A 12,186-nucleotide genomic window follows, 5' to 3' on the forward strand; every position below is an offset into this window, starting at 1 on the left:
CAACTTAACTGTAAACAATGCCACAGGAGATCCGCTATATATATATATATATATATTTGAAAAATTAAATGAACCAAAGGTGCTTCAAAGCTTGCTAACACTCTGGCAAAGCATTTAAGCTACTGAAATACTGGAACATAAATTCCGTTCCAACATCCAGGATTCACAAGGATATCAAGTTCAGTAGGATTATCGACAGCTCAAAAGTGGTAGAGACACTAATGAAACAATATTACACATCATTACAAGCATAGTGACCACTTGGAATTGATTGAAATGTTACATTGGCCTGCGACCACAAACCCATGTCCTACCATTTCTCTTAACATTTTACAATTTTAAATTTAAAAGTTGAATGAAAAGATTCAAACAAAAATTTAGTACTATCGTATAAGGTTTATTAAGTCTGACATACAACTTGTATACATTCAAGTTAGTGAAACAGTAAATACAATGAACAATTTGTCATACATTTTAAAATTGTATACTTCAGTGATGGGAAGGGGAAAATCTTGGCAAATTTTAGTAGGATATTAACCCAGTATCTGCTGCATGGATATAAGCATTTCTTGTAATAGGTCAAAATTTAATGGAACTAAACCAGCAATATTCAAATAAATTTTCACTGCCCCTAATTGGGGCCTTTGGGCCTGGTTTTTTGCAAAACAGTTTCTTGTTTCTCAGCATAGCTTTTGGCTCTTCATTTCCATGTAGTTTCTTCACCTGGTTTCAATTCCCTAAAAGGAAAGATAATATGATTAATTAAAATATACAACAGTTCAACTACCGAAGTAGCTAAATAGGTATTAAACCCTATTATCACATTACTCATTTTCCTTGCTATTCAAAGTTAAGACAGAAATTCCTCTGTAGCTTTTTACTCAAATATTCTGATTCTGGGCAACTTTTTTCATTGCATACTGGCAATTCACACAGTATAAAATTTCCCTCCCCATTTCATCATCCAGGTAACAACAGTTTAAATTGGCTTTAACATGCCCCTGCTCACCAGCAACGTGAACATACTAAAACAATGCAAGCTACCTGCAATATTTATGAAAAATGCATCTTCTGAAACTTTATTTTCTAAATCTGGCCACAACAGCCACATTTTCTTCTGAATCTTTTTTCAGCATGTTATGAAGCTTGAAACAGACCTGATGACCCATTTCAGCTCATAGAACTTTACATTATGCTTATTTATAGGAATTGGTAGATTGCCAATATTGTAGAAACTTTAAAGTAACTTCAGCAATTGCATCTTGGGATAGTTTGTCTTTGTTTTTCTCTATATGGTATGGGTGGAGAAAGGGGGTGGGGAAGAGAAGGAAGTTGGAGAAATCCACATTCCTGTCCAATATGTACAGTATTTATAGGCAGCCTTCAGTCAGGGCAAATAGTTTGCTTCTTTAGACCAAATGTGAGTTGGCTACTGCAAAAAAGGCTCAGGACTATTATCTACGATCCGTGTCTCAACATGCAGGTGAAGATCTGAGAGGCTATCTTGTTAACTTTGAAAATCTAACTTTCATGCAAGAAATTTTTCGCAGTGGGTTAGCTTTAATGGTTTGTGAATTACATCTGTCCATCTTCCTTGGCACTAGCCTGGATCAAAGAGATATGCACAATTGGGACTGGAGTCATAGTTGGCTTATCCCTATCTCACTGCACTGCTGCATGAGCCACAAGCTAATGAAGGATCCTTTAAGATAGTAACAGTTTCAGGCAGAAGACGACCGTTGGCACATTTAGCCCACTTATCCACAATATTCCCTTTGTGCATTTCTAATAACCCTGAATCCCATTTGTTGACAAGTATTATCTAGTTCTGTCTTGAAACCTATTAAGGTTTCTGGTTCCACCACCTGTGTTGGTAATCTGTTCCACATACTTACCATCCTTTTAGTAAAGAAGTTCCTTCTGCACTTCCTATATTTTGTTGTCCTTAACTTATAAATATGATCCCCTTGTGCTTAAATTCTGTATGAGGCAAGAAAAGTTTACTTGGATCCAATTTGTCCAAACTTTTTATAATTTTGAACACTCCTATCAAATCCCATCTCAGTCTTCTCTTTTCAAGAGAGGTAAGACCAAGGGTAGTCAATCTTTCCTCATACGTCATTCATTCCGTTAAGTTCTGGGGTCAACCATGTAGCCCTTCTCTATACCCCCTCTAATAATTGAATATCCTTTTTAAAATAGGGCGACCAAAACTCCTCCAGATGTGGTCCAACCAGGGCCAAATAGCATTTTAAAATGAACTATCTGTATTTATATGTTATACCCCTGGCTATGCATCCAACATTCTATTTGCTTTTTTGTTAAGCAGCCTGGGAACATTGTGCTGATAGTTTTAGTGGCCTTCCCACTAACATCCTAAGATCCCTCTCCTGCTTTAATACCTCAAGTACATTCCCATTTAGTACATAATCCACACCAATCTTCCCTCTGCCAAATCTCAAAACATAACATTTCCTTGTATTAAATTGCATCTGCCACTTCAACAATGATTGAGCCCATCAAGATTTTTTTGAATTTGTGTGCATTGATATTCATCATTTGCCACTGCTTGGGTGAAAGGACACGTGGTCCAGGTTACTGCAGAGAACTGTAAAGATGTCTTGACCCTTGTCTTGGAACTATTTTAAAGTACTGATGAGAAATCAAGTATTGTATTACTGTACTCCTAGCGCTGATTAAATCATTATTCTCTTATCTGTGAGTCTTAATAAAATTGGTAGTTTTGACATATGGTCTCTCAGGTGCTAGAATCATTTAAACTAGGAAGGAAAGGGGCAATGAAAATAAATCAGAAACAGCAAGTAGAGAAAGTAGAATTAGATGAGGCAAATATACTAATAGAAAATAATTTAGCAGAAAGGATAGCACGCAGATATAATTTTCCTCCTTTAGTCCTTTTATTCTATAAACCAGTTATAAGCAGGAAGTAGATAGATAAAGGAAAGGTGTTACCTTGGGCAAAATCAAAATAAAAGGAAAAAGTATATTAAATATGAACAAAAAAGTGCATATATTGCAATACGTGGTGGAAAATAAACTGTGAGAATTAGAAGCAATTACATCACAGGGAGATACAGATTTAACAGCATGATAAGCTCAGCACCATCAGCTTAGACTTTCCATTTGAACATTTTTAACATCAAGGGCATCACAAGTGTGGTCTTCCACCCTACAGAAATGAAAGAAGCACTTCAAGACTCATTACCCAAGAGAAACAAAATACCAAAACAGCAATATCCAGTTACAAAGATTTGGGATTAGCAGTCTACAAAGGTAATTTTGTTGTTGAGTTTATGTCTGAACAGTGAATGTGATGATTTCACAGGGGAGCAAAAGGGGGAAAATAGGTATGAGCTATTGTACTCAATAGCTTAAGGTTTTCTTTCCCCTGCTACCCAATGATTCCATGGTTAAGAAGGCTGGCAAACTACATAGAAGGTCTCTGAAAATGCTACTTTGTAACTGATTGCCAAGACCTGCAGCAGAACAGCTTAGGTTGGCATACCTTTTCTCTTTTTCACATTCCTTCCTGCAAGAGAACATTTAGCAAGAGCGTGTAATAAGCCAACCATAAACAATGAGATTATAGGCAAATCATGGACATTGAAAAATTACTTTTTTATTTTGTTAAAAGTTTTCAGTCATGAAATAAATGACAATCATGACCAATACAGTATTGTATTAAAATAATAAATTCTCTATAATGAGTATTGTAGCCACCCAAATTAATCTGCGAATAAGGCAATATGGAATCAAAATGTAAATCTCATACTCACCGTTTGTACAATATACTTTTGTTTCTGAATGCAGTAAGTTTTTCATCATTTCTTCTATCAAAATAACATCCCAATACAAAACCCAGAGGGACAAGGATATTGGTCCATTGCTCACGTATGATGCTAACCAGATTCACCATGCTGAGAAGAGGAAAGTAAAACAAAAAAAAATGACTGAAGTATACAAAACAAATTCCTGATGAAAAGGTGCTGTATTCCGACCTACAGAGACATGGCCACCTGTTCACCTTGGCTGGAATGGAGATCCTGATACACTGGTCTAAAAATTATATATATATGATTTTTACTCCAAGTAAACATGTGGCAAAAGAGACCTGGCAGTCCCCAGGTTGGTGAGTTGTAAGAACCTTATATTAGGTAACTGTGGAAGCCATTTTCGACATAGAAAGATCCCCCACACAGCAGTGAAATGAATGACCAGTTAATCTGTCTTTTGGTGGGACTAGTTGAGGAAGAAATTTTAGAAGAACTCCTTGGTCTTCTCATCTGAAGAACATTTTTAATGGCAACTGCATGCATCTTGCAACATTGTGAATTCAAACATCAACCTTCAGGAACCTTGGCTGTTTGGTGTGGTTTGCCAGCGAAATGTACTTCAACTGGCTAGACTGACACTGTTGGCAACATTACAATAATATAAACCTAAGTATTTTAGCCTATAATTGTATTATCTGAACAAATGGCCACACATTTAAGTACTTTCTAAGTGTAGTTATTGTTGTAATGTAGGAAACACAGTAGCCAATTTGTACACAGCAAATTCCCACAAACAGCAATGAAATAATAGCCAGATAATCTGTTTTTAGTGATGTTGGTTGAGGGATAAATATTGGCCAGGACAAGAGAAATTTCTTTACAAAAAGAGTTGTGAGGTTGTGGAATTTCCAGGGTTAATGGTTGAGACAGAAACTCTCTTAACATTCAAGGTTAGATTGGATACATGGATGAAGGAAAAGGGGATGAAGGATATGGGACACCAGTAGGTAAATGTGATTAGGTCTATTTGCTTGCATGGAGGGACACAGAGTTGTAACTTCTATATATAAACAGAGAACAATGGTTGATGGATATTTTTCACAGGAGGGATGTAAACAGTTGTGGCTATTTATAAAACATACAATCCCATGTTTTTTCCCCCCTAAAAACAGCATCAATTTATCCACTCATTTATCTGCTCTCTCTCTGGTCCTCTACTTTTAAAGTTTTACCATTGTTTTATATTTTCTCTCTTAATTGTTCCTCCCAAAATGGATCACTTCACATTAACATAGAGCAGTGGTGAGACACATCTAGAATACTGTGTCCTTATTCAAGAAAGGATATAATTGCTTTGGAGGCGGTTCAGAGAAGGTTCACTCGACTGATTCCTGGGATGAGGGGGTTATTTTATGAGGAAAGGTTGGACAAGTTGGGCCTGTGTACACTGGAGTTTACAAGAATGAGAGGTGATCTTATTGAAACATATAAGATCCTGAGGGGACTAGAAGGGGTCGGTGCAAAGAGGCTGTTTCCCCTTGTGGGAGAGACTAGAACTAGGGGCCACAGTTTAAAAATAAGGGGTCTCCCATTTAAGACAGATGAGGAGAAATTTTCTCTCTGAGGGTGGTGAGTTTGTGGAACTCCCTTCCCCAGAGAGAGGTGGAGGCAGGGTCACTGAATATTTTTAAGGCTGAGTTGGATAGATTCCTGATTAACAAGGGAGTCAAAGGTTATCGTAGGTAGACGGGAAAGTAGGGTTGAGGTTACAATCAGATCAGCCATGATCTTATCAAATGGTAGAGCAGGCTTGAGGGACCGAATAGCCTACTCCTGCTCTTAATTCGTGTGTTTGCATTAAATTTCATCCAACACTTACCTGCCCAATCTATAAACTTGTTCTCCTAAAGTCGCTTACAACCCTCCTCACAGTTAACTAAGCTCCTTATTTTTGTGTTGTCCGCACATTTCTATGACCGTCTCCTTGACCTAAATCCAGGTCCCTGGTGTGTCCTAGAAGCAGTGGTCCGAACACTGACCTTGAGAGGCAATACCAAACCGATGCAAATCATTGTTTAGGCCGCAGGAGACAAGGACACGTTCACCGGGTCTTGGCAACTCGGGAGGAATGGGCTAGGGTTCAGCCTGAGCTCATCTCCCGCTGGTGACACCCCACCCCGGATCCCTGGCCTCGGCCACACTCACCTGCCGCAGGCCTCCCACTCAACCGGGACGCGCGGTCTGACTGCCTTCGGCCGCTTCCAGTCAGCGTCAGGAACAGGAGCGAAGGGCACCGGGCTCGTCCACACACCGCCTCACCACGGCGGGGGGGGTGCATCCAGAACACCTCACCCTGGGACTACCTCCACACCACCGCTTTCATCAACAAGTTAATTATTTTCAAATTCACTTCTCAAACACAATTCATCCGAAGAACAGATTCAAAATAGCGCGAGTTTTATGAGAGTGGGCGAGGAGAATGGTAGAGTCCGTTAACCTCTGACCCGAGGACGCAGTGGAAGATGGCGGCTCGGGTAGCGGGTGCCGGGTTGTCGCTGTAAAGTTACAAGTGTTTGGACAGAGAGAGAGAGAGAGAGGAGCCCGGCCGGCGGCGGCGCCCATGGGCTGGTGAAACAAACGGCCTCGGCGCTTAAATTTAACTCGGTATGTTTACTGTAAGGTTTCACGTAATTAAAAAAATGTGTTTTGGGGCCTGAGCGGGTCACCGCGCCGCCGCCGCCGCCGCCGGCCCCGGTTTAACACACGGGGGAGGGGAGGAGAGGAGAGGAGAGGGTCTGGAGTTTAAAGATTAAAATGCAGAGACATCAGAAGGCCACAGAGTCCCGCTGGATATAATCCGTTTGGATGTTCCTCTTCAGGGATATTCCCCGTCCAGAAACCTTTCAAATGAGCAGGGGCTGAAGCAAAACAGCAGTTCTCCTTTAGTTTTACAAGCTACGTTTTACAGTAAAACTTCTAATCCAACTGCTGCAGTTGATGTGTGATCTTTTTTAGTGTATTACAGTAACCATAAAGTGCTATACTTTGTTATTTCTTTACCATGGCTAAAATGATAACGTCTTAAGTAGAATGCAAGAACGTCCAGACCAGGACGTTATGGGAGGTTAGGGAGGAAATTGCGGGTCCCCTAGCAGAGATATTTGAATCATCGACAGCTACTGTGCCTGAAGATTGGAGGGTAGCAAATGTTGTGCCTTTGTTTAAGGAGGGCGGCAGGGAAAAGCCTGGGAACTACAGACCGGTGAGCCTGACATCTGTAGTGGGTAAGTTGTTAGAGGGTATTCTGAGAGACAGGATCTACAGGCATTTGGAGAGGCAGGGACTGATTAGGAACAGTCAGCATGGTCTTGTGAGAGGAAAATCATGTCTCACGAATTTGATTGAGTTTTTTGAAGGGGTAACCAAGAAGATAGATGAGGGCTGTGCAGTAGACGTGGTCGACATGAACTTTAGCAAAGCCTTTGACAAGGTACCGCATGGTAGGTTGTTACATAAGGTTAAATCTCACTGGATCCAAGGTGAGGTAGCCAATTGGATACAAAATTGGATTGACGACAGAAGACAGAGGGTGGTTGTAGAGGGTTGTTTTTCAAACTGGAGGCCTGTGACCAGCGGTGTGCCTCAGGGATCGGTGCTGGGTCCGCTGTTATTTGTTATTTGTATTAATGATTTGGATGAGAATTTAGGAGGCATGGTTAGTAAGTTTGCAGATGACACTGGTGGCATTGTGGACAGTGAAGAAGGTTATCTAGGATTGCAACGGGATCTTGATAAATTGGGCCAGTGGGCCGATGAATGGCAGATGGAGTTTAATTTAGATAAATGTGAGGTGATGCATTTTGGTAGATCGAATCGGGCCAGGACCTACTCCGTTAATGGTAGGGCGTTGGGGAGAGTTATAGAACAAAGAGATCTAGGAGTACAGGTTCCTAGCTCCTTGAAAGTGGAGTCATAGGTGGATAGGGTGGTGAAGAAGGCATTCAGCATGCTTGGTTTCATTGGTCAGAAATTGAATACAGGAGTTGGGACTAGCTTAGTGGTATAAACTGGGTGACATGGACATGTTGGGCCGAAGGGCCTGTTTCCATGTTACAAACTTCTATGATTCTAATACAATATCCTTGGAAAACACAATCCGTATTATGTATATAAAGCAAAATTCACACCAGTTGAGTTGTTAAACATAGAATTCTAATTTCCCCCTCAAATTGATGCATGTTTTACAATGGGACTTGGTAGTATACTGACTGATGTTAAATTCATCCCCATAAAGCTTAAGTTGCTGATGGTGTAATTTGCTGTCAACTGCTAGGTCCCATTCTTAGTCTTTGTTTGCTGTAAAAAAATGCAGTAATATGAGAAAATGTTAATTTTTGTGGCAGAAGAGCATTATGTATACATTAGTGGAGGTGTGAAATTGGGAGGAGTCACTGACATGTGCTGGATTTTGAGCCTTGGTTACTTGTTTATGAGACTAAGATGAAAAGGAAGACCAAAAGGGAGAGAGGAAAAGACAAAAAAGGAGCAGCTATAATTTGCTATTTCTCTATGAATTATAGAAGGAGAGAAAATAATTAGAAGCAGCCAACACAGATTTCAGAAAGGAAGATTTTGCTTGACAAACCTGCTAACAGTTCTTTGAGGAGGGGACAGATATGGTGTATGGGGAACATGCAGTGGATATGGTGTACATGGACAAAATACCATGCAGGATACTTTGGATATAGGGCTAAAGAGTGTAGTGTCCAAATTTGCGGACAATACTAAAATAGGTGGCATAGTAAATAATTCCGAGGACCAAAGAAAGCTGTAGGGGGAAATTGGTAAGATGGCAGAAGGGGCAAAAAGTGAAATTCAATGTCAGGTGGTACATTTTGGTAAAAAATGTAATGATTATACTTTGGGGGAAGATTGGGATATGGAAGAGCAAAGGGATTTGGGGTGAGGGGCTAGGCTAAAAGCAGCACCTTTAGTGCATAAGGCTGTAAAAATCTAATAGAATACTGCGTTTTGTGGCAAGTGGTATAAGAGTATAAAAGTTAAGATTTAATGGTCGTGCCTGACAAACCTAATTGAATTTTTTGAAGAGGTGACTAAAGTAGTGGACAGGGGAATGTCAATGGAAGTTATTTATATGGAATTCCAGAAGGCATTTGATAAGGTCCCAAAAAAGAGACTGTTAGCTAAGATAGAAGCCCATGGAATCGAGGGAAAAGTACGGACTTGGTTAGGAAGTTGGCTGAGCGATAGGCGACAGAGAGAAGGGATAATGGGTAGGTGCTCACATTGGCAGGATGTGACTAGTGGAGTCCCGCAGGGATCTGTCTTGGGGCCTCAATTGATTATTCACAATATTTATTAACGACTTAGATGAAGGCATAGAAAGTCTCATATCTAAGTTTGCCGCTGACACAAAGATTGGTGGCATTGTAAGCAGTGTAGATGAAAACATAAAATTACAAAGCGATATTGATAGATTAGGTGAATGGGCAAAACTGTGGCAAATGGAATGCAATGTAGACAAATGTGAGGTCATCCACTTTGGATCAAAAAAGGATAGAACAGGGTACTTTCTAAATGGTAAAAAGTTAAAAACAGTGGATGTCCAAAGGGACTTAGGGGTTCAGGTACATAGATCATTGAAGTGTCATGAACAGGTGCAGAAAATAATCAAGAAGGCAAATGGAATGCTGGCCTTTATATCTAGAGGACTAGAGTACAAGGGGGCAGAAGTTATGCTGCAGCTATACAAAACCCTGGTTAGACCGCACCTGGAGTAGTGTGAGCAGTTCTGGGCACCGCACCTTCGGAAGGACATATTGGCCTTGGAGGGAGTGCAGCGTAGGTTTACTAGAATGATACCAGGACTTCAAGGGTTAAGTTACGTGGATAGATTACACAAATTGGGGTTGTAGTCTCTGGCGTTTCGAAGATTAAGGGGTGATCTGATCGAAGTTTATAAGATATTAAGGGGAACAGATAGGGTGGTTAGAGAGAATCTATTTCCACTGGTTGGGGATTCTAGGAGTAGGGGGCACAGTCTAAAAATTAGAGCCAGACCTTTCAGGAGCGAGATTAGAAAACATTTCTACACACAAAGGGTTGTAGAAGTTTGGAACTCTTCCGCAAACGGCAATTGATACTAGCTCAATTGCTAAATTTAAATGTGAGATCGATAACTTTATGGCAACCAAAGGTATTAAGGGATATGGGCCAAAGGCAGGTATATGGAGTTAGATCACAGATCAGCCATGATCTTATCAAATGGCAGAGCAGGCACGAGGGGCTGAATGTTCCTATGGTAATTCTATATAGTACCTTGGCAAGACCACAGTTGGCGTGTTATATGCTCCACTATAGGAATAACGTGTGCAGATTCACTTGAATGCTGCCTGGTATGAGGAAATAGAAATACGAAGAAAGACATGAAAATTGAGACTGTTTTTATTAGAACATAGAGATTACAGAATAATTTGGTACAAGTGTTTAAAATTATGAAGGGAAAGATCAGAATAGATAGAAACAGACTGAGGGGATATAGATTAAGATTAAATGTAAGAGATTTAGGGGAGGATACAGGAAAAACCTTTTTATACACAGGTTTGTGAAGTTGTGGAATACACTACCAGAGTTGATGATTGCATGTCAACACTTAAGAATAGGTTGGACAGGTGGTTGAAGGAAAGGGAGGTAAAAGCATGTGGCGATAAGGTGGGCACATGGGTTTAGGATTACTGCATGTGTGAAGGGTAAATACTAATACAGATTGATTGAACAAATTTATACTTAATTCAGAAGAGGTTTACTAGAATGGTTCCAGGGATGAGGGACTTCAGTTACGTGGATAGACTGGAGAAACTGGGGTTGTTCTCCTTAGAGCAGAGAAGGTTGAGAGGAGATTTGATCGAGGTATTCAAAATCACGAAGGGTCTAAATAGAGTAGATAGAGAGAAACTGTTCCCATTGGCGGAAGGGTCGAGAACCAGATGACGTAGATTTAAGGTGATTGGTAAAAGAACCAAAGGCGACATGAGGAAGAACTTTTTTACACAGCAAGTGGTTATGATCTGGAATGCACTACCTGAGGGGGTGGTGGAGGCATATTCAGTCATGGCTTTCAAAAGGGAATTGGATAAGTACTCGAAGGGAAAAAAATTGCCGGGCTAGGGGGAAAGGGTGGAGGAGTGGGCCTAGCTGGATTGCTCTTGCAGAGAGCCAGCATGGACTCGATGGGCCGAATGGCCTCCTGTGCTGTAACCATTCTGTGATTCTGTGAGAACAATGACAGTGAGAGGTAAAAGCTTAGGGAAGGGAGGTGGGACAATGAACACGAAGAGCTTGAGGGTGCACAGTGGCAACAGATGGCTGGTGCTGGTGGGAAAATATTCTAACAGTGCTGGCGGACAATCTGGTTTTTAGATTTTTTTTTGTTACACGCTAATATTTATAACTGACAATAGTAATGTGGAATTTTGTGTGAATGAGAAGCCTATGGCTTACAATAAAGTTATATTATGTTGTGTGTATATATATATATATATATATATAACCAATGTAAATTATAATGGTATTTAATAAACTTGGGTCTGTATTGGGGCCACTCCAATTTACAATATGCATAAATGATCTGAACTAAGAAATTGGGGAAAAAAATAAAATTTGCCAGTGACACTAAATTGGAGGATATGGCAAATAGTGACGAGGATTGTGAAAGTCTGCAGGAGGACATAGATAGGTTAGCGAGATGGATAGATAGGTGGCAGATGCAGTTTAATGTAGAAAAATGTGCAGCAATACATTTTGGAAGTAAGAAAAGGGAAATACACTTCAAATGGTAAGATTTGAATAGAGGAGTGGTGGAACTTTGCATGGGTCACTAAAGGTTATAGCACAAGTAGATATGGCTATAAAAACGGCAAACAGAATCCTTGCTTTTGTATCTCGAGGAACAGAATACAAAAGAAAGGAGAGAATGTTGAACCTCTACAAGAGCTTATATGTAGTGTGGGCACCCCATTGTAGGAATGATGTAAAGAAATGGAAAAAGTACAATCTAAATTCCCTAGGATGTTACCAGGGATGGAAAGCACTAATTTTGAGTTTTAAGGTTCAGCAACGCATGAGCCATGTTTTTTTTGCCATGTTTTTTATGCTACAGTGAGCCATTATTTTTACTCATGATCCATATTTGCTTTAATTAAATTTTACATGCAATGTTTTTCTTTAGGCAGGAAATTCCACACTAAGGTGTTCACAGGTGAGACCATGTGCACTGTGGTCTGAAGTGAGATATATAACATACAGTATTGTAATGTTCTGACTGTTTATCCTACCACTGGATTTTAGAGTTTAACTTTGGACTGTCATTGTG

General features: G+C 40.1%; 2 protein-coding genes across 2 annotated transcripts in view; one reads left to right on the plus strand and one right to left on the minus strand.

Annotated features, from left to right (window-relative positions):
• Positions 1-376: 376 nt before the first annotated feature.
• Positions 377-6,109, minus strand: LOC137326637 (NADH dehydrogenase [ubiquinone] 1 beta subcomplex subunit 1-like). The gene is made up of 3 exons (XM_067991929.1): positions 6,000-6,109; positions 3,798-3,938; positions 377-737 (listed from the first exon to the last, which is right to left on the minus strand). The coding sequence occupies exons 2-3, from the start codon at positions 3,935-3,937 to the stop codon at positions 701-703; spliced, it is 177 nt and encodes a 58-aa protein (XP_067848030.1). The 5' UTR covers position 3,938; positions 6,000-6,109; the 3' UTR covers positions 377-700.
• A 187-nt stretch (positions 6,110-6,296) lies between these two features.
• cpsf2 (cleavage and polyadenylation specific factor 2) overlaps positions 6,297-12,186 on the plus strand; it is a 41,077-nt gene continuing 35,187 nt past the window's right edge. Inside the window, exon 1 of the mRNA XM_067991928.1 lies at positions 6,297-6,458. The gene's annotated coding sequence lies outside the window, so the exon portion shown is untranslated. The remainder of the gene's footprint in view (positions 6,459-12,186) is intronic.

The sequence above is a fragment of the Heptranchias perlo genome, chromosome 10 (genome assembly GCF_035084215.1).
Source record: "Heptranchias perlo isolate sHepPer1 chromosome 10, sHepPer1.hap1, whole genome shotgun sequence".
Classification (NCBI taxonomy): domain Eukaryota; kingdom Metazoa; phylum Chordata; class Chondrichthyes; order Hexanchiformes; family Hexanchidae; genus Heptranchias; species Heptranchias perlo.

What these genes read in the sequence shown, in the direction of transcription:
- LOC137326637 (XM_067991929.1), bottom strand. Translation starts at nt 3,937, where the DNA reads ATGGTGAATCTGGTTAGCATCATACGTGAGCAATGGACCAATATCCTT. An exon ending in AAAAGTATATTGTACAAACG is followed by an intron (nt 738 to 3,797) that starts GTGAGTATGAGA and finishes CTTTCCTTTTAG; the next exon opens with GGAATTGAAACCAGGTGAAG.